Below are 22518 nucleotides of genomic sequence, written 5' to 3'. Positions count from 1 at the left end.
ATGTTGGTAGGTACTAGGAGAAGGCTGTTTAGTCTTAAAAAACACTAATTTGTCTGTGTTTTTCTTGTGTTTAGATTACAATCTATTGAAGTCTATGGGCAGTGGCGTAACTAGTGACCTCAGGGCCCCATGCAAGAATCCATGAAGGGCCGCCGCCCCCAAGAAGAAACACATTAGATTTTTTTTTTTAAACAAAATTTAGACACGGAAAGAAAAAAACAAACCACTGTCCTCTTTCATCTCCCCATTATCTCACCCTTCATTCCGTTCCGCTCCCGGACCCCATGTCACCTTCCTTGATACTTCCAGCTCCCTGTCTCCCCCTTCGTGTCCGCAGCAGCTCTATTCGGCACTCGGCGGCAGTTCTGTGTGATGAGGGGGCGGGGATTACACCGCTCCCTCTCATTGGCTGCTGCCCGGCTTGATGATGGTTCACGCTGCGCCCAGAACAAGATGAGGGGAGCAGCGTGAAGCATGTAGGGCCCAGGACGGGAGGAAGAGGTCCCGGGACTGGTAATCAGCGGTCACCAGGGGCCCATTCCTCCTGTCCTGGGCCCCCTCCAAGTGGCCGAACTCCAGGGCCCGGTCGCGACCTCTGCGACCCTGGTAGTTCCGCCACTGTCTATGGGGCCAAAAACACTATTCTGCTTCAGAAGGGGCTCATGTACCTTTTTGAGCTACAGGTGCCCGAGTGCTCATATATGAGCAGGCACAGTTCAAAAGCATAGGATTTAGGTTGTTGAGTGTTTTGGAGCTTTGAGTTGTAAATCAGGGCTTAGGGTCTGTATAAATGTATTTAAAATGTTAGCAGCTGTGAATGGTTATGTCCATTTTCTGTTAGTTAATCAATAGATTGTAATTGGATTATAGTTTTTTTTTATCTGTGGCTAGATTTAAAAAAAAGAAATTGTATTTTTAAATCATTTTTTCTCATATTTAATATGCGGCTTTAAATACTTATAAAAGTTTATCATTTAAGCAGAACTGCAGGCAAACTAAATCTTAACCTTTGCTGTTGGGCTACCCCCACACTGTAAGGGTTAAGTGCTCATTTTGTCTAGGGAGCTAAAATAAAGTTATACTCACCTGAACCATGATCCCGGCTGGCTGTTAGACCACTCCTTTCAGCCTTGTTTCCCCTCCGCTCCAGCGGTCTAAGGTCCAGTGAGTCATCACATTCTATACAAGGGACATTCCATCACAGGAGAAAAGGATGAGCGAAGGTGAAGGGAGTGGTCTAATAGCCAGCCAGGATTGTGGTTCAGGTAAGTTAGTTAAACTGTTAGTTTAGCTCCCTAGACCAAACGAGCACTTAACCCTTATAGCGCTGGTGTAGCCCCACTGCAAGGGTTAAGATTTTATTTGCCCGGAGTTCTGTTTCAAAACAGGTGGGCAACCTCGGCACTCCAACAGTTGTGGAACTACAAGTCCTCTGAGGCATTGCAAGAGTCTGACAGCCACAGGCATGACTCCCAGAGGCGTAAAGGAAACTTAGTTTCACCACAGATGAAGTGCCAAGGCTGCCCAGCCCTTGATGAAAACAATCACATCTTAAGAGCTGGATCACACAATAAGGGCCCATGCACACTCGAAGAAACTAGCAGAAAAATCCAGCGTAAAAAGATGCATTACTCGCATGCATATGCATATACTTATTCTATTGGCTAGATCAGTGCTCCCCAACCTTTTTATCGCCGCGGACCGGTCAACGTTTAATAATTTTACCGTGGCCCGCTTACCACTGGGCTAGATCACTGGTCCCCAACCTTTTTAGCGCTGGTTTCGTGGAAGAAAATGTCACGGACCAGGGAAGGCGGTGAGGGGTGATTGTTTGGAAATGATTCAAGCGCATTTATTGTGCACTTTATTTCTATTATTATTACATTGTAATACATGACGTATTTGTACAACTCACCGTAATGCAGAATCAGTGGGAGTCCTGAGCTTGTTTTCCTGCTCTCATGTGGCGATTGCAGGCTCAAGGGGGTCAATGTGGTTTCTCAGGTGGTCATTGAAGCTCTCAGGTGGGCAGTGGGGGTCTCAGGTGACCAGTGCAGGCTCCAGGGGTCTGGAGAGTCTTCTGGCAGCTGGGGGCACAGCAAACGCGGCTCTCTAATCAGGCGGCCAATTGCCTGGTTAGACGGTCACCTCTGCCTGATTGTAGCTGGGCCGGATTGCCATGGGGCTTCTGGGGCAACCGGAACTATTTGCTTTTTTTTTTTTTTTTATGTCCCTGAACACTGCTCTAAAATAGTGATCTAGATACACAATGTTCATGGACACTTGGCTGAAATAGAGCTTTGTTCAGAGACGTATAAAAAGATGAAACTGCCTTTTTTTGTTTTGTTTTGTTTCTGCCCGTGTGTATGAGGCCTGATGCAACATTTCTTTGTATTTTGACTTACTTTGTTGAAGTTGGCAGTATGCTTGTCAAGGTTGCGAGGGTGCATAAGCCCTAAGCAAATGGTTGTTTGATTGTTGTCTCTAAATACTAGCCTGAGGGGCATCAGAAAGCATTTACAAAGCATTTGACAAACTATGAACAGCTTTCCTAACACCTTTTAAGCGCCCTTCAGTGTTAAGCTGGCCATACACCTTACAATTATCTGCAGATTTTCTGTGGTCAGATGGAAAAGGTGCAACAGATTCCTCCATCTACACTTAACTGTGTGGATGGAGGAATCTCCACCTGGGTCAATCTGTTGCACTTTTTCCATCTGACCACAGAAAATCTGCAGATAAATTGTAAGGTGTATGGGCACCTTTTAGCCTTGGCGTGCTGATGGGTGCTTTAAAGAAACACAGTCTGGCAGACCTGATTTTCCTCTGCTGCAGGTCATGTCCTTCCCCCAGACTGTCACTGGAGAGTGAATGGAGAAGCAGCAGCAGGAATCTTTGTTCTTCTTTTCCTGTCAGCATACTCCTTGCACAACTACTTGGTGCCTTGTTCTGCTTCTCACTTCCCTAGTCTGAGCTCTGCTGTACAGGTACTGCAAGAGACTGATACCAAGCTAAATGTAGGTACTTATACTGAACAACTGATTGGCACCTTGTTCTGCTTCTCACTTCCCTAGTCTGAGCTCTGCTGTACAGGTACTGCAAGAGACTGATACCAAGCTAAATGTAGGTACTTATACTGAACAACTGATTGGCACCTTGTTCTGCTTCTCACTTCCCTAGTCTGAGCTCTGCTGTACAGGTACTGCAAGAGACTGATACCAAGCTAAATGTAGGTACTTATACTGAACAACTGATTGGCACCTTGTTCTGCTTCTCACTTCCCTAGTCTGAGCTCTGCTGTACAGGTACTGCAAGAGACTGATACCAAGCTAAATTTAGCTTTTACTTATACTGCACAACTGATTGGCACCTTGTGCTGCTTCTCACTTCCCTAGCCTGATACTTCAAGGGGCTGTTATTTCAAACTCAGGTACTTTCACTGCTTCCATTTAAAGAAACACATTTATTGAATTTGAGTCTTTTATATGCCTGGAGTTCAGCTTTCAATAGACGCTGTAACAACCAAAAAGAAAGGAAACACAAGTCCTTTCAAAAATTGGGTCATCTTTGCTTTGCCAGGGCTGTGCTGTGGGGCAGAGCTGTGTGAATTCCAGGACCGAAAGGACGGAAATAAAAATCCTTAGGTAAAGCGTTCTAGTTTATGTATTTGATAGGTGGGTGTAGCTGTTTGCCTGGATTTCAATTTTAAAGGGAAGCTTCACTCCACCCATTCCACTGGAACCGTGCGATTAACACACGGCCATGGTGTGAACAGGTCCTTAATCGCTGCTTGTTCCTGGCCTGATAGCCATTGCATTCATACTGCATTGTGAGCTGGGGCCGACAACTTTACAACCACTGGGGGGTCATCCAGCTGGGGTTTGTAGACAAGATAAAGTTTATGATTTGTTTTGGATTGTTAGTACCTGGCTTTGGTACCCTTATACACTTTAACAATAAATGTATTTCACAAAGAGAGGGCGCCTTGACCTGTTGTGTTCATTTATGCTGCCGATTTCCCCATCTTAGAGGTGAGCAGCTCCTCAGCATACTAGTCAAGTTTGGATAAGAGTAAGAAGTCTCCTTTGTTAATGGATTGCGAGGGAGGTGGTTATTTTTGAAAACTGTTAAAATAAACCTAAAGCTACTTATAGGTACCTGGAGGTGATTGGTGTTGCAAATCTACTTATAGGTGCCTGGAGGTGATTGCTGTTGAAAATCAATTTATAGATACCCAGAGGTGCTAACTGTTTCAAATCTACTTATAGTTACCTGGAGGCGATTGATGTTGCAAATCTTCTTATAGGTACCTGAAAGTGATTGCTATTTCAAATCTACTTAGTTACCTGGAGGTGATTGCTGTTGCAAATCTACTTGTTGGTACCTTGAGGTGATTGCTGTTGCAAGTCTACTTATAGATACCTGGAGGAGATTTCTGTTGGAAATCTACTTACAGGTACCCGGAGGTGATTGCTGTTGCAAATCTACTTACAGGTACCTGGAGGTGATTGCTGTTGCAAATCAACTTACAGGTACCCGGAGGTGATTGCATTTGCAAATATACTTACAGGTACCTGGAGGTGATTGCTGTTGCAAATCTACTTATAGATACCTGGAGGAGATTTCTGTTGCAAATTTACTTACAGGTACCCGGAGGTGATTGCTGTTTAAAATCTACCTATAGGTACCTGGAGGTGAATTGTTGTTGCATGTAAATGGCAGTTTAGACACTTTACACCAGGGTGGACAAATTAATATGGAATTTAGGAGTCAGTTTGTCCAAACAGTGCCAGCAGGATTTTTGTTTTGTTTTTAAGAACCAGCTCCATTGACAAGTAAAGAAAACCTCAAAAGTTAACATGTCCGATCGCGCAGCTACAATTGTAACTGTAACGCACCACAATTGGTGTGAACAAACCCTACACCTGCTGGAATGTAGTTACATTGTATTTATATTGTACTTATGGTCTATCAGTTACCCCCCACCTCTCTTTGGTTTTGTCACAATTACAGAAACCTTCTGTAGACTTGCATTCATGGCATGGCTGTTAAAATCTTGCTCTTAATTTCATTGTTAAAAAAAGAAAAAGACTTCTTCTAAAAAAATATTTACTTCTTTTTCAAGCTGTTATTTTCTTTTTGTCATCTAGACTAGACCAGCTGCAATGAACAACATAAACGGCCACAATGGGTAGGTAATATTGCTTTGGCTGGTTCTTTAAGAAATGAAGATGTCATATGTGCGGTACATTCATAAAATCTCTATGAGTTTAGTGAAGTAGGAGTATTCTTTTTGTTTTCAAAAACAGATGGAAGGCAAGATGCACTTGTCTGTGAGCAGAACCAAACTTTAAAGTTGGTTCTATGGGGGTGCAAATGCGAGTCTCCCCTCTTTAGCTGGCAATACATGTTATAATTTTTTTACAGTCACTCTTAAGCTGGCCTAACATGTTACAGTCTGATTGTAAAAATATCTGTACAATTGCCTTCAGATTTACTAAAACTACATAATGTGAGGAAATGCTTGACAACACGTTAATCAATGCCCTTGTAGATCTAAATGCAGGAGTGTGGAAATATTTTTTTAAAAACAATTTGTCCAAGGACTAAAGCGGGGGCCAAATCTACTTGTCCCTCATGACAGCCTACTTGTCGTGATACAAAAAATGATTTTAAACAAAACCGTATTTAACTGTGCTTCTCATTGGTCAGTGCTGTCACCTGACAGCACTGACCAATGAGTGCTTGCAACTTTCATAATCCAAAGCGTAGGGTTGTGCTGGACGGCAGTACAGATAGTACACCCGTACCGGTGGAGGGGAAGGACCGTTCCCCGGAAGGTAACTAGAGCAGTAAGGGGGAGAGGGGGCCAGATTTGAGCGAGTAATTCCATATTTTCTTATTACTAGGGGAAAGTGAACTTACCCTTTAATGCACATTATGTGTGTTAGAGAGAGCTGCTGCCTGGCTACCACAATACCAGCATTCACACACACAATGCCCTATGTGTGCGTCTATTCACATGCAGATGGCGGGGGCAGCAAGGTTGGTTTTCATTTTTTGTAATTTATATATTTTTTCTTACTTTTTATCACTTTTTAATGTTTTTTTATTTAGTTTATTTTTTGTAACTTTTTTTCACTTAACTTTAATGCTATCACACAGGGGCTAACGGTGGGGGCGACGGACCGTGGAGGGTGGGTGGCTGGCGGGCGAGACGACGAGCAGAATGCTACAAGTGATGTGGGTGGCTGTACAGCCACCCAGACCACTTGTACAAAACGAGTGGCGACTGCCCCGCTCTACATTTAACCCTGCATGCCTGCAGCAGGGCTTAATGTAGGGGTAAAAAACACCAGCCAGGTGCCTGGAACTGCATTTCCTGGGCGATAGGATTTCCCCACCCTTGTAAATGTGATGTGTACAGTCAAATTGTACATTTAAATGTATTAAAACTAGGTAATTTGCGATGGCCTACCTAACCATTCCATTAAAGTTTTCAATCAGTAAACACCACAAAGCTGTTGATATACTGTATCTAAAGGAGGTTCTACAATTGCATTGTAAGAAATTGCATGTGATATAATAAAACTTATTTGTTTTTTAACACTGGAAATAATAAAGAAGATGAATCAAATCCATTCCCTTTAAGTGTATTTTTCTTTTGTTGCAGGCAGGAGTATTTATTTTCTGCAAATGAGTTGAAAGCTAAAGGAAATGAGTTTTTTAAAACTGGTCATTACATACAAGCACTTGAGAAGTATCAACATGCCCTCGGTGCTATGTCGCATATATTGCCGTTTGGGTAAGTGTGTCAGTTATAATTTCATTTGGTGTCCTTGTTTAAATATGTATAAGCTAACTGCTCCATTGTTGACCTGTGATATTTTGATACTATAATCTCGGATGACTTCACAGGGGATTTATGGATTTTAAGGGCTTGTTCACACCAAAGTCCTCTCGCTAGTTCGGGAGCTTTACCGACACTTGCATCAGATTCAGTTTAGTTCTTTATACCGCCACTCTAACCCCTTCACAACCCATGACGGGATAATCCCGTCATGAAGTCTGAAGGGGTTAAACAGTCTCCCGCCAGGAGTCTGTTCTGTTTTGTAGAGCTGGCAGCTGGCTTTACAGTAGAAGCGATTGTGGCGGCTCAGCTGCCGCCAGATCGCTTCTACGATCTGGTGACCTGTGCAGTCCTCACCAAACTACGGTCCACGGAATTAGGAGTCTGTCCCATCCAGAGCTCTATCAGACTCCTAGTAAAACCAGCCCCAGAACTTATTTTACCAATACAAGGTAAAGAGCTATTTTTCTTTACCTCCAGATCTCTGCTGGCATTACCCTAGATCAGTGGTGGGGAACCTTGGCACTCCAGCTGTTTTGGAACTACAAGTCCCATGAGGCATTGCAAGGCTCTGACAGCCACAGACATAACTGCCAGAGGCAGATGCATGTTGGGATTTGTAGTTTTGGAACAGCTGGTTTGCCACCACTGCCCTAGATGATAAATCTGAGAATCCGTGGAGGAATGTATCTTCCGTCAATCACTTTTCCTGCCAACCTGGCAGGTATTACAGGCACCCTGTTACACAACCTATATCTAGTTTTTATTTGTGTCCATGGGGAGTTTATCTTTACTTTCTGTCAATAGAACAGGAAGTTAGGAACTTTTGAATGGGGACATGTAGACACTAGTACAAACAGATACTAATACAAACCTAACAGTGCTTTTAACTAGGGATGCACCAATACCGGTATTTTGGTACCCAGTAGGAGTACCAATATTTTTTTTCGGTACTCGCTGATACCAATTACCGAGTACCGGAAGTCCCATTCAGGAAGCCAGGTGGCGTGTAATGACTCGCCACCTGGCTTCCTGATTAACAAGAAAGCCGTCCCATGCTTCTAATCACTATTTTTATTTACGCGAAAGCATGGAGTCGGCTTGCTGGCCAAATTAATGACAGCCGGGCGCCGTGTAATGACACAGCGTTCCTGATTGGCTGGGAGGCCGGCTCCATGCTCCCTCGTCATGAGATGACGAGGGAGCATGAAGCTGGCTTCCCGGCAAATCAGAATACCGGGCGCATCATTAAACAGCGCCCGGCTTCCTGATTGGCCAGCTTCCCAAACAATCAGGAAGCCGGGCAGTGCATCATTACACGCTGCCCGGCTTCCTGATTCGCTGGGAAGCTGGCTTCATGCTCTCTCATCACAAGTGACGAGAGAGCATGGAGCCGCTTCCTGGCCAATCAGGAAACCGGGCAGCGTGTAACGACGCGCTGCCTGGCTACCTGATACAGGAAGTATCGGGCTTGGCATCGGATCATTTGGGCGAGTACGAGTACTCGCCCAAATATTCGGTATCTGTGCATCCCTACTTTTAACCTTTTCCACTCTATTTAAAAGTAAGAAAATATTGGCTGGAGTTGCACTGTAAGCCCTGCCTTCCTTGGTAAACCCATCTCCTAAGAATAAGTAAATACTTTATCTGTACCATTACATTTCACTCACGTGATGAGTTTGGTGACAAGCACAAATTTACCCTTCTGTCCTTTTTCACTGCATTACACTGCTTACTTCATAACTCCTGGTGCTCTTTAACTGCTTGCATTTTAAAATTGCAGTTGTAAAAAAACGGCCGGACGGCAGTCTCCCATTGTCGGGTCGCTGTACAAAGGGCTGAAAAAAACTGTCTAATGCAAACAGCCGTTACCGGCTGTTACAGATACAAGCGATCGGCGGCTCTATAGCTGTCTGATTGCATGTACATGCTGCCCTGCACCTCCTGCAGTGCTGCCTCCCCTCCTGCACCCTCACCTTCAATCCCAGGCTCCACTGTCCTCTGCGGCTCGGGTGGGTGTCAGGAGGAAGATGGGAGGGAGTTCAGCATCTTCCTCCTTGCTGATCTCCCTCCGACGTCTGAATGCAGAAGTGATCACTTCGGCATTCATCTGTCATTTGTCTGGCTGCTATAGCCAGAGAAGAAGCTGGTGAAGCAAATCTCTGCTTCATCAGCTACTTTGGGAGTCCCCAGGTGACATTTAGGGGTCTTGGAGACCCCTAATGTCTCCATAAAGAGGACCTGTCAGCGTGCCTATGCTATCACATAGGGGGATTGTTAGCCCCCTGTTATAGCAATAACATTAAGTGTAAAGAAAGTTAGAAAAAAATAATATAACATATAAAAAAATGTAAAAAAAAAAAAGAAACCAGAAACTTAAAGTCCCCCACCCCCACGTTTATGCACAAGTGCACCAATGCGTGAAAACGACAACACATGTTACAATAATTTTAGGGCCATCAATCACTGATAACACTAACCTGATGAGTGGTAAAAGCTTTTAAAGTGTTGCCTATGGCCAATTTTGGGTTTTCTAGTTTTATGAGGTTTCGCGGGGGTGCACAATTTTAAGGCTTGACATGTTTGGTGTCTATTTACCCAACGTGACCCCCATCTTTTATATTTTACCAAAAAAGTTGGTAATATTAGTTGTTTTATAATTGAATATAGGGAAAACAGTTTTTTTTTTTTTTTATTTTCTGTAAATTTTCCTTACTATAGTAAAAAAATAAAACCCCCCAGTGCTGATTAAATACCACCAAAAGAAAGCTCTATCTGTCCCCAAAAAATGGTATAAACTGATTTCAGTACAGCGTTGCATGACGGAATAAATGTCAGTCAAAGTACCACGCGCTGAATACTAAAAAATGGCCTGGAAAGGAAGGGGGTTTTAACACCCCGGTCAGCAAGTGGTTAATTGGTTCTAAGTAGACTCCATGTGTGTTGCTCCCATTTTTTTTCCATGTGTGTTGCTCCCACATATTTCAGATATATTGGAGATGTGGGTATAGGATCCAGTCAGCAATGGACTGATCCATAAAATATACTTTTAATAAATTTGATTCTTTCAGTGATTACAGTAAAGAAGTGGCAATACTGTGGAATAATCGTGCTAATGCCTTGTTCAAGCTTGGAAAATGGGAAGATGCATATTTATCTGCAACACAGAGCTTTACGTTTATTCCTCACTTTGCTAAGGTAAGTTTTCCTGATTTTCTTGTTATGGATTGTCAAAAGAATTGTAAAATGCTCAGGCAGTACAACCAGCCTAAAGGTGCCCATACACCTTACGATTATCGGACGATTTTCGACTTTTCGTCCGATAATCGTATGTGTGCATAGCAGTGCCCGACCGATAGTACTGTACAATCGTACGACTTTTGACGGTCAAGCATGTTTGAAAACTTTGCTAGATCGTACGATGTTCGCATGGTTGGTGGTGTTTCCGTCCGTCAAAAGTCGTACGATTAACACTGCGCATGCGCAAACGAAAATAATTGCGGTCAATTACCGCAAGTCGTCCAGGTGGTTTTTTTTAACTACCGCTGATTTAATCTTTCGATAATCGGGGCAGGATGGGGCCGTCGTACGATAATCGTACGACGGTTCGATCATCGGACGAAAAGTTTCGTCCGATAATCGTAAGGTGTATGGGCACCTTTAAGCTAAGCACCAGGTGTAACCTATTATCTATACTTAATCTGGTCCTGCTGGGTCCAATGTAATTATGCATATATCATATCTGAGCGGCCCACTGGGATCCTGTAAAGCATTGTAGTAGCCGGAGCTTCTACAGTGTTGACAGTGATCTTCCAGGTCCTGCTCTGAAAAACACGGGGTTGCTCCCTTTGCAGCCAGTTAGAGAAGGTCTAGTGCTGTTAACGATTAATACAAGGTATTCTCTGATTGGGTGAGGGGGGGACCAATGTCATCCCTCTCACCACCCAAACCCCCCACATTCCCCCCCTGCCAGAGTCCAATCAGAACATACCTTGTATTCATTGATAAAAATATTCAGAATGGCCGCTACAGTGAGTGAGCAACCCCCTGTATTTTTTCAGAGCTTAGGGGATTTCTCTCAGAACATTACCAGGACCCGTAAAATCGCTGTCATCACTGTAGCAGCTGTGGCTACTACAGTGCTTTACAGGATGCCCGTGGGCTGCTCAGGTATGACATACAATAAATAAAATGCCACTTTATGACATTTCAATAAAGTGTCTGTGTGTATGTGTGTATATATATATATATATATATATATATATACAATGTCACTGGGCCCTTAGGTGTGAGCTGCTGCTTCTTTTTTTTTTATTTCTTGACTGCCATGACATGTACGACATGTCTTTGGAAAGTCCCCCGTCATGACAGATTTTTGGGACAGCATACATCAGTTGCAAAGTGAAGAACGCCTCTTCTTTTACAGGACATTTTTTGTTGATATTTTTCTTTTCCATCTAGGTAGCTGATGTGGGGGGAGGATTTTTATTTTTTGGGATATGACTCACTATTACTTTTGCTCATGTATACTAAGGGGGTTTTGCTTATGTTTATTTTATATGTGGGTCTACACATTTTTGTGATAATGTGGATAACTACTGTTACCATTACAGGCCTATTTCCGTGCTGGGCATTGTTTGCTGATGTTAGGTAATACACATGTTGCCTTGGTTATGTTTATGAATGGCCTTATGAACCTTCAAGGCAGTGATGAATCCAGAGATGTAGCCGAGTTTCTGCATGGCATCTTCAAGACTTTTGAAGGTATTGCATTTACCTTTCACCTTGGATTGTATGTCTGTTTTTGCACTGTGAATAGTTGAGCACAGTAAATTATGAGAACATAATGCTAAGAACACCAACAACATTTTTAAATAAAGATTCTGAACTCTGTTTTATATTGTTGATATTTTCCAGGCTACTAAAGTGTCAACGCTTATCCATCTAAAGGTGATCAGATTTAGGCTGGATATGGGTGTTTTTCTCAGTACATGAAATATAAATGGCTACTAAGTTTTGTAGGCAATATTATAATACAATGTTGATCCCGAAAGTTACATGATTGCCTTTGGTAATCGGGAAGATTTCCCCTATCATACATGCTTTACTGCCTGTAGGTTATCGAGAGCTTTAAGATATTTTTTTTTTTTTTAGCCCAACTGTGTAATGAATCATAAGTTCCTTAGCTTGCATCACAGTTATAATATGTAATGCAAACGATTGGTTGAACAGAGAAATCTAAAGCTCAGTTAAATTAACAGGTGGAAATCGGTTAAGCACATTCCAGGTACATCAGAACAAAAGGTGTTTCAAAGTCTTAAAGCCTAAAAAGAAAAGTCTGTCCCCTGCTAGAATGCTGCTCTCTATATGTAATTAGCAGCTTCTCTGCAGAGGTCCAACGTGCCTCTGAATTAATCAGACCTATAGCGCTGCAATCAGCAAAGCTCATGCTCCCTGCTAACTGGTGAGCTCTAACTATAACTCATCAGAGGGTGTGTCAGGCCTCTGCAAAAAGACAACTGCTTCTACACAGAGAGCCAAGTTCCTTTCCTGCAGCATGCTGGCAGGGGCTAACTTTTCTACTCAGGCTGTGTTTGCTTTGGGAAACCTGCATGCCCTGGAGTCCCAAATAAATTTAAGGGTACAGGATTGGAAAGTTTAAAGCTCATTTGTTGGACTTTTCAGTGAAAAGGAACTGAAATACAGTAATCTCTCTGTTATCCAACATTCAACTAACCAGAACTCTCATCTAACCAGAAAAAAAAATCCCCTGTGTACTCACTGATCTGCGGCATGTATTATCCTGGAAACTATTGTGTGCCTATTTGTCTTAATTTGTTTTCAGTGTGTCTATTTGTCTTAATTTTCTTTTGATTACTGCACTTCAATGCTAATATGAAGTCAATACCGAGTTTATGTTATGGTATGGTACAGTATGGGGAATGGCATTAGTTAAACCTATTTTGTGGGTATGCACCAATACCGAGTATTTGGGCAAGTACTCATACTTGCCCAAATGCTCCCGATGCCTATCCCGAAACTTTCAGCATTAGAAAGCCAGACGGCGAGTCATTACACGGCACTCCACTTCCTGATTGGACGAGAAACTGGCTCCATGCTGCTTCATCACCAGGGAGCATGGAGCTGGCTTCCTGGCCAATCAGGAAGCCGGGTGGCGGGTAATGACTCGCCACCCAGCTACATGATTGGTCGGGAAGCTGGCAAATCAGGAAGCCAGGCAGCGAGTCATTACCCGCCCCCCGGCTCCCTGATTGGCCAGAAAGCTGGCTCTGTGTTCCCTCGCCACCTCATGACGAGGTAGCATGGAGCCGACCTCCCAGCCAATCAGGAAGCCAGGTGCAATGTAATCACTTGCTGCCCGGTTCCTGATTGATCAGGAAGCTGACCAGTCAGGAAGCGAGTCTTTACCCACCGCCTGGTGACGAGGGAGCATGTAGACGGCATTCCGGCTAATCAGGAAGCTGGTCGTCGAGTCATTACATGGGATGTAATTCCTTAATGGGACTTTTGGTATCCGCGAGTGCCTAAAAGAAATATCTATACTCTTATTCGATACCGAAAAACTGGTATCGGTGCATCCCTACTATTAATAATAGTAACTCGCAAGCAACCAGAAACTACATTACTGAGGTATATTAGCTTATGTAGCTAAATTAAATCTTTATTGTGTTTATCGTCCCCATCTGAGAGAGACTATATACAGCAGGTGTAGGCAAACTCTGGCTCTCCAGTTGTGGTGAACTACAAATCCCATTGTGAAACTGCCTATGGAGGTCATGCCTGTAGCTGTCAGAATACAGTGCCTAATGGGATTTGTTGTTGTCCCACAGTTGCAGGGACAGACTTTGCCTACCCCTGATATACACCATATATTTACCCCTTCTAGTCATATTGTTTTGTTGTGAGATGCTGGGAGTCAATTTGATTCCCATGTAAGGTAATGATGAGATTCAAGTTCTGAGCTGAGTGACTTTGGGTTCATTACTTCAGATCTAAGTAAATTTAATCCATAGTTCTGACTCTTTTCTATATATGTTAGTATCTTCAAAATCTTAGGGATAGTTGTAATTGTAACTATGGCTATTGCTAAGTTTTCGAAAGTGTAAGTGCAGGGGTGTGAACATTTAAAAAAAAAAAAGACTTGTCCAAGTGCTAAAGCGGGGGGCCCAATCTATTTGTCCCTCATGACAATCTACTTGTTGTGATACAAAAAATAATTTCAACGAAAACCGTAATTAACTGTGCTAAGAAGCGCTTATCATTGGTCAGCGAGGTCAGGTACAAGCGAAATTCAAAATCCATGGCGCAGGGCTGCATTGGATGGCAGTATGGGGTACAGATAGTACACCCTCCCCACAAAGGGAAAGGATCATTCATCAAAAGGTAAGTAAAACCGGGGGGAAGAGGGGGCCAGATTTTGGAGAATTCCATTTCCCCAAATTACCAGGGAAAATTAACTTACCCTTTAATGTACATTGTGTGTGTTAGAGAACGCGGCTGCCTGGCTACCACAATAGCTGTGTTGAAACATTCTTAGAAGTTTCCCTCGACTGTTTAGATGGGATTCGGGCGGTTAGAGTTTACCACTTTACAGCAGAACAGCTTCCATTAGCAATTCTGACTCTGTTTGTCATTCATTCCTAAGGGTCTCCATATGGGGTAACCAGTCTCCCTCTCTACATTTGCTAGGTCTTTGTTGAATCCTCATTCAGACCTACGAACTGAAGAGGAAATTGCCTCCATTTCCGACTACCAGAAATTTTAGTGGTTCATGGGTCTTTCAGCATCAGGCTTTTCCCAAATTTGTACCTGCTCAGGCTGCTACCTGGTCCCCTGTGTACACTTTGTCAAATTTTGCAAGGTGGACATTCAGACCTCTACGGATGCAATTGTTTTGTTGGATTGTCCTTCGGCAGCCCTTTGAATTTTAACATGCCTCTGTTTCTAGTATTGTTCCTTGTTTTTGAATCTCGGCCTGTTAGCAGTTGTTGCTATGTTGCTCGCTCCTTTGTTGGACTGATTTGGAATGTGCTAGTGGTTAAAGAATTTATCTGTCTATGTCCTGTGATGTACAATCAAGAAACCAGTATTTGTGTTGTGTTTAAAAAAGTGCTCAAGTGCTTTATTATTAAGGTAGTATTGTTGGGATTGCAGTGCCATACACCGAATACCATTCAGTATTTTTGTCTTACCTGTAAAATCTGTTTCTGGGAGTACATCACAGGACCCTCGACTTTGTATTCTGTGATACACTCTGTACTGCTTGCTACAAAACTATTTAGGGCTGTCAAGCAGCTCTGCTTTCTTTTCCACTGTCCAATCGCCTGAAGGTAGCTGCATAACCCAGTGGATAAATAGGTGTCCTGTAATCTACTCCAAGAAACTATTTTTATAGATGAGAAAAAACCTGTCTTATTAACTCTTTTTATATTTTTTAACAGATGGTGGAGATCACGTTGGTTTTAGAGATGCATATAATGCTATCTTGAGGGAAGGATTTGGCAGGGATGTCTGGAAAATGCTAATTGCTAAACTTGTGAAAGAAAACATGTATAAGGTAAGGCTTTTTTTTAAGGCTTCTTAAAGTTTTTAAATGAGCTTTTCTTATTCGTCCACTGAGAATCCTAGGAATTCAGAGAGTGTCGGGTTATACAGCTGCCTACAGTAGGATTGGACACTGGTAAACCAAAAAAATGTGGGCTAACCCATACAAAACCTCTCCCAGCATGTTTGTTTTTTGTGGTAGTATTCTAGTAGTCATATGGAGATGAAACAGATTACTTTTGATTGTACATGTTATAGACTTCATGCCTATATAAAATTGGGAGAATACTGTGGTGGTTTCTTACTGTCCTTCTTCCATTAAGTGGAGGGCAGAGACATCGTATTAATAAGTTGTTAGTGCTTATACCAGTAATCAGATGAGATGAAATTATAAAGCATATGCTTCTATGTTTTTTATTCTTTACTATAATTTGTTTATCATGCTAAACAACCTGTAATTCCATCATAACACTAAAAAGCAAGCTCTTCCTAATACTTTAGTGCCGGGTAAAACGTTAATTACCTCTGGCTCCTGCAGAGCAGAGGGTGTTGTCCCAATCCTTTTGGCAAGATTCCAGAGAATATTAAGTACCCCTGATCTCACAAGAAGACTACAAAGTGCAGGAGTATCTTGTCAGGAGATTGGGATCTACAAGGTATTGTGACATCACCTTTACCTAGAAGATTCCCACTCTGGATTTGTTTTTTATTTTAGTGTGGTAATTGATTATGAGTTGTGGGCCCTGATGTATTAAACTGATCTTGCTTTTTACTTCAAGGTCCCTTTTTTAGTTGCAGTATCTCTTGCGAATTACTTTAACCTACAACGTCTAATATTAATGTCTATATTGCACATTGCTAATTTAATACTTTGTTTAATTTTCTAGTCCTGCTTTCTTCTAATGACAACGCAAGTCAGACTTCCTAATGATATTAAAGACTTGAATAAAATATCGCTGGCGGGCATCTTTAAGGTATAGTATATGAACACCACAATGCACGGTAGATACGTTTGTATACAGTGTTTGTGTGTGTGTAATCTATCATGACAACCAGTTGGGGTCATCCTTTTCTGATTTAAAATGTAAACATAAAATATTTTTTTTTGTATTGTTTTTTTGTCGTCCATTGATGGATGCAGGAAGTCTTTCACCTTTGGGGTTATACTGCTGCCCACAGAAGGACTGGCCACTCATAAGCAAAAAAGAATCCCTCTTACTACCAGCATACCTTGTTATTTGCCAGTGTACTAGGAGGATATATGTCTTTTTTTCAGCTCTGCTGTTAAAGGACTAACCTATTTTTTTCTGCCACTTTTTCTTCATTTTTCCTTATCAAGATTCTTCTCTACATTGCTGCTAGAGCTGGCGTTTACTATTGTAGCTATCCAATGTAACTAGGCTCCACATAAAGTGCGGAGCACTAGGTTCCACATAAAGTGTATTTCCACGTTTGCAGCCAAACTGGGATAGCACCTACTTAGTATTCGCTACGTGTTCCCATTCATATAGCAATATAAAAAATAATTAAACATTGCAGCTTACATTTACAAATGCTCTTTTCTGAAAACCAGGACTAAAAACTTCTATTTGGTTGTCACTTGCTATTCAATGTTTATTAGGAGGCAGAAAAGCTGTGTTTGCCATAGTTAATTTTGATTACAAGACATTGTATGTTAATGTAGTGTTTCTCAGTCTTGTCCCTCAGTTTGTTCCTGATCTCCACACTTCCAGTACGCTACACAAGCAATAGAAGCTGTCCTATGTATAATCATTCTTCAATGAAACAACGATTTTTTTTTTATGATGAAGGGCAACCCATAACAAACATATAAATTGGGGGGGGTTCCCCAAATACAGAAGTGAAAAGAGCCGCTGACATTGCCTCTGTGCTTGCCCAATCTTTGAAGCCGCACTCCGTCACTTGGCCTCTCAGGAAGCTATCTGCATAGGTTTCTGGGCGCCTTTATGTTCCCCATTTCCCATCAGTTTTAAGCACAGAAGGACTTAACGCTGTGAAACTGAGCGCTAATGTCATGCGCTGGGTAGAGTGCTGTGTGTGCTCTGCTCTATTTCCCATCATACAGCATTGAGGAAGCATCTCCCCGTTTCTTCTGCTGCTTGCAAATAAGCCACCTGCAACTCCAAGTTTCGGTTTGTTCCTGCTGCCCGCTTACAGCAACTGGTCACCTTAGGTCATACAACTCTTACTTGCTGCCAGCTGTCTGGGTTTCATGAGTACTTGAGGTCTTGCCTTTTACCCTAAGGTTAAGTTGCCTTACCATGTGGTTGTAACATGTTTGTTTCTAGACACAGAGGGGACAGTCTAACTGCAACAGTTGACCCAAGCTTACACTCCTTGAACAGTTTTGGGACTGCTTGTTCCTTGCTTTCTGAAGGTGCTGATGCCTGCAACATGGAATCCTGTTATCCGCTGAGTCCTCCCTAGCCCCCACTGAATGTGGTCAAGTCCCTTGCCTTGTCAGCTGGGGTCTCTACTATAATAAAACTGGCACAATTCATCCCATCCCTGGTCAGCTCTGAATTCAGAGGCTATAAGCTCTAATCTTTACCCTATGAGATTATACTTGAGGAGTCATAGTATTCTGCCATTATTTCAGAGTTGTTGATTTGTTGTGCACCACTCTCAAACTAGAGGATCACCTAGTGTCTCCAGTCTTGGATATTTTAGAGACCCTAAAGCTGCAAAGACCTTCCCATTGCTCCCGCTACTCAAGATCTTCCTTTATGGGGATTGGAAACACAACATGCCTTTGACACCCTCCCTCCCAATGCTTACTAAACTTGTTCCTGTTTAAGAAGGATTTTTTCTACCCTTGCTGTAGATCCATCGGTGGCCCACCTTAATAGGGCGACTTTGCTAATCATGGATGTTTTTGTATTCAAGGACTCTACCGATGAGCAGTTGGAAACTTCCAATCTCGCTGGAGGGGGCCTTGACCTTTGCCCTGTCCTGGCCGTGACTTTAATTTGTCAAACCAATGCAGAATTGTCTAAACCCTTTAACCCTTTCCCTACCACTAACGTAAGTCTTGTGGCGGAACAAAAATGTTCCTACCCTGCCACATCAGTAAGCCATTTAGCTTTCAGCGACCATGAACTTTTATTGGAATGGTTCCCCCAAAGGTCCTCTTTAAATTAATAGCCGCTGATGACAGCTATTAACCAAAATTCCAGGCTCCTCTCCGGCACGTCATCTTCAGCCTCTTCCCCTGCCTGGAGCCGCTCCAGGCAGGGATCTGTGTCTCCATGGATCCCCGCTGCACTCCCCAGCTTGTATGGGCTGAAGCAGCGGGGATCCGACTAGAAATGGCGGGGGCAGAGGAGCGAGGCATTCAATCACGATGATCGAGTGGCATGAGAGCAGCCCAGCGTGGAGGAGAGTTGAGCCGCTGTAATCCTGTCAGTTTCAGGATGATAACGGCTGTGTATGTGGCTAAGCGGAGGATCGGTAAATATCTGTGATATTTACCGATCCTCTGTGCAGAGCAAACACTGGAGTGGGCATCTGATCACTCCAATGTGTGTAAATAACTGGGGACACATAGTACTATTTGTCCCCAGTTATGAATGAGCAGGAAGTGCTTTACATCACTTCCTGTTCATTCATTACTTTTTCAATGGGGAGAAGCACTCACTACAGAGGCTTTTTTACTATCAACAGTTTCTGAATGAATGGGAAGCCTCTGTACTAAGTGCTGTCTATTCATTGAGAACAGAGGCTGCAGAAAAAGAAATTGAGGACTCTGTGTCCTCAATTTTTTTTTCTATTTCAAAAGGGAAATGTTCCTCCAAAGCCCCCCCAAGAGTAAAAGAAATTTTTAAAACAAATACATTTTGTAAAAAAATAATAAATAAATTATTATTATTATTACATAGTATTTATATAGCGCCAACAGTTTGCGCAGTGCTTTACAAAAAAATTAAAACACAACCCCCCCTTCCCCACACACACATAACATACACGTGCACCATATTGTGGTGTACGCCATGCACATTGTTAGAACGCATCGCAGTGCTTGATTTTTTTTTTAACTTTAAAAATAACATTAATTTAACTGTGGCAAAGCATTGTGACGCATTGCCGTGTGTTGTGATACCTGTGTTGCAATTAAATGTACCCCTTTATCATTTTATCACAACACAAACAGCGCAAAAAAACAATTTTTAACATAAGTCCCTTATTTACAGTTCTGCGTTTCTTCAGTTTTTTTACTGTTTCGGCGCAATTTAAAATTGTCAAATATTTTGTTATTTAACTTAATACAGTTTTTTTTTAATCTTTTAGCTTTATTCTGAATTTTTTTTTTTTAATATTGATTTGATAAACATTTGCGCAATTATTGCAGGGCCTACAAATTTAGTAGCACCCTCTTTTTATTCTACCAGGCCTGAGCTTTTAGAAAATATATGGTTTGGGGGGTCTTTTACAAACCCTAGCAACGCAGCCGTTGAAAATAAAAACAATGGGAAAAATTGCAAAAATGGTGTGGCCAGCTGAGGTGTAAAGCGTACCAGAGGGATTGGCAGCGAAAGGGTTAATAGAGGTCTCTCCACTGCAGCAGTAGATCATTTGCTAAAAGAGCATGTGGAGCATATGACTGGAGCTTTATATTTTAGCTGTGATGGTCTACTGAAAGCATCTCTGATGGTCTCCTGCATGGCAGGTGCTGCAGAAAAAGAGATTGAAAACTTTGTATCTGTGTCCCCAATCTCTCTTTCTATTTCAAAAGGGAAATATCAGGGGTATGTTTAGACCCCTGATATTTTCCCAATGCCCCCGACCGTATAGTGAAAAAAATTATTAAAATCTTTAAAACATTTTTTTTTTTAAAGTTAGAACTTTTTTTTTGTTTCGGCCTGACAAATTTTCTTAGTTACAGTTTCGCTCTGAAAATGCCATTTCAATGCACCTCTAGTATGCGGTAATTTTCACCTGGCTGAGGCAGTTGGTATTTGCAGTCTGTCGTGTTGTGGCAGAATGAAAGTGTTCAAAAAATCCAATTAGAGGCAATGGAAGTCTTTGAGAACACATTACTGCAATAGAAGTTCATCCAAATGAGGATAGCTAGGAGAAGAATGCTATCCTGAAGGCAGGAATGGGACCAAATAAAAAGCGTTTTTTACACCTTGGCTGGTTTTTAATGTTTTAGGTGCAAATGACTGCACTTATGTGCCTTTTTTTTATTTTGGAAAAATGACATATATAAAAATAGAAAAAACGAAGTCTAAATTGTGAGATAAATGCCTCGTTTTGGAAGAAATATCTCATTTGGTAAATAACTCCTGTGCATTAACCTTTATTATAAATTAATGTATAAGAACAATAAAAGCCTACTCGCAATGGAAGAGTGCAGGGATAGGGGATAAGATGTAACTCTGCACATGAGGCTGCTGGAGAGAGAGGGATGAGACCGGCAATGGCATGTAGTCCTCTCCATCCTCCTAGCCTCCTCTTGCTTAATGCCTTTTTGGGTCCACGCTCCCTTTATCAGAGCCTGTCCATCGCCACTTTCCTCATGCCTTAAAACTATCTAATTGGCCAATCATATGAGACATGTTTACAGCCAATCACCAACCTGACCTCCACCAATCGGTTTAACTTGTAGCTCTGCCAATCCGTAGATGTTATACCTCCCTCCACTGGGTGAGACTCCTCCCAATATACACTGGAGCCAATCACATGACCGCAAGAGTGAAATTCTTCCAATCATTTGTCAGTGTAGCTGGTGCTCTCTGCGAAGTGACAGGAAAGTGGTGAGGGACTAAGTTCAGTCAGAATCTAAGGCCATGGCCGAACCTCGGAGCTAAAATTACTGCATACAGCAGAGTGGGGAGGGAGTAAGCCCTGCCACACTCTTCAGCCGCAGCTGGACATTGGAGCTAAAACAACTGCACACTGCAGTAGGGCTGCAACAGCTAATCGACATAATCGATTATAATCGATTATTGAAAAAGTTGTCAACTTTTTCAATAATCGATTAATCGTCTTCTGATCAGTTGGCCCTGTTCACGGCTCCAAACACGCTGCGCGCCGCACCTCTTCCCCGCCTCACGCTCGCCGCTGCCAGACCCGCCCACATCCACGCTCTTCACGCCGCACCTCCTCCCCGCCTCACACTCACCGCCCGCCCACATCCACGATCGGCACAGGGACGCGGGGAGATGTAGTAAGGAGGAGCAGGTGTGGGGGGATGACAGCTGCTGATAGACAGGTCCGATCTCAGAAGCACGTTGCTGGAAGACTGCACTTTCCCACACATGGTGCGCTATAATGTATTGCTGGGATTTGTATTCCTCTATAGCTGATGGTACATTGTGCTGTATATTATACATGGGAATACACATCCAGCAATACATTATACACTGTATGTATAATGTATTGCTTGGATTTGTTGTATTCCTATATAGCTGGTGATATTCTGCACTGTATAGAGGACTACAAATCCCAGCAATAATACATTATACAGCGCAATGCAGAATACCACCAGCTATAATGTACTATTGCTGGAATTTGTTGTAGTCCTCTATAGCTTGTGATATTCTGCATTGCGCTGTATAATGTACTATTGCTGGGCTTTGTAGTCCTCTATAGCCGGTGCCATTCTGCATTCATTGCTGTATAATTTTACACTTTCCTTTTCACTATATTGCACACCACACTATTTTTTTCCACCGCTCCAAGCTTGCTCCTGTGATGGACTACAATCTCAATACAAACTAGTAGTCCATCAATGGAGCCATTTTTTTTTTTTTAAGTGTTTATCCGATTAACCGATTAATCGAACTTAATAATCGGCTAACTAATCGATTTTGAAAATAATCGTTAGCTGCAGCTCTACACTGCAGTAGTGTGTTATAAATTCCAGAGGCACTACCGCTCACCTGAGCTGTGACAGATTCGTACGACGTGTGAAAGTGGAGATGGGAAAACAGTTAAACTGACAACCAAATTGACAGTCACTATTCAATTAAAAAAGGTTAAATAAATAATGCTAAGGATACCAGCATTACAGAGCTCGAAATAGCTGCTCACCTACAGTGTTTGCCCTTACGTTCCATAAAACGATATATATTTTATAT

At 42.4% G+C, this 22518-nt stretch overlaps 1 protein-coding gene across 1 annotated transcript in view; it reads left to right on the top strand.

The window, feature by feature from the left end:
- Positions 1-22518, top strand: part of TRANK1 (tetratricopeptide repeat and ankyrin repeat containing 1) — an 81605-nt gene continuing 59087 nt past the window's right edge. Inside the window, exons 1-8 of the mRNA XM_018557795.1 lie at positions 1-6; positions 5151-5191; positions 6674-6805; positions 9922-10048; positions 11464-11614; positions 15313-15428; positions 16303-16389; positions 18323-18460. Coding sequence (XP_018413297.1) covers positions 1-6; positions 5151-5191; positions 6674-6805; positions 9922-10048; positions 11464-11614; positions 15313-15428; positions 16303-16389; positions 18323-18460 — 798 coding nt within the window. The remainder of the gene's footprint in view (positions 7-5150; positions 5192-6673; positions 6806-9921; positions 10049-11463; positions 11615-15312; positions 15429-16302; positions 16390-18322; positions 18461-22518) is intronic.

This window comes from Nanorana parkeri, unplaced genomic scaffold (genome assembly GCF_000935625.1).
Source record: "Nanorana parkeri isolate BGI_ZX_2015 unplaced genomic scaffold, ASM93562v1 scaffold304, whole genome shotgun sequence".
Lineage (NCBI taxonomy): Eukaryota > Metazoa > Chordata > Amphibia > Anura > Dicroglossidae > Nanorana > Nanorana parkeri.
The sequence above is the reverse complement of the archived record's forward strand: the minus strand, read 5'-3'. Positions and strand labels throughout refer to the sequence as shown.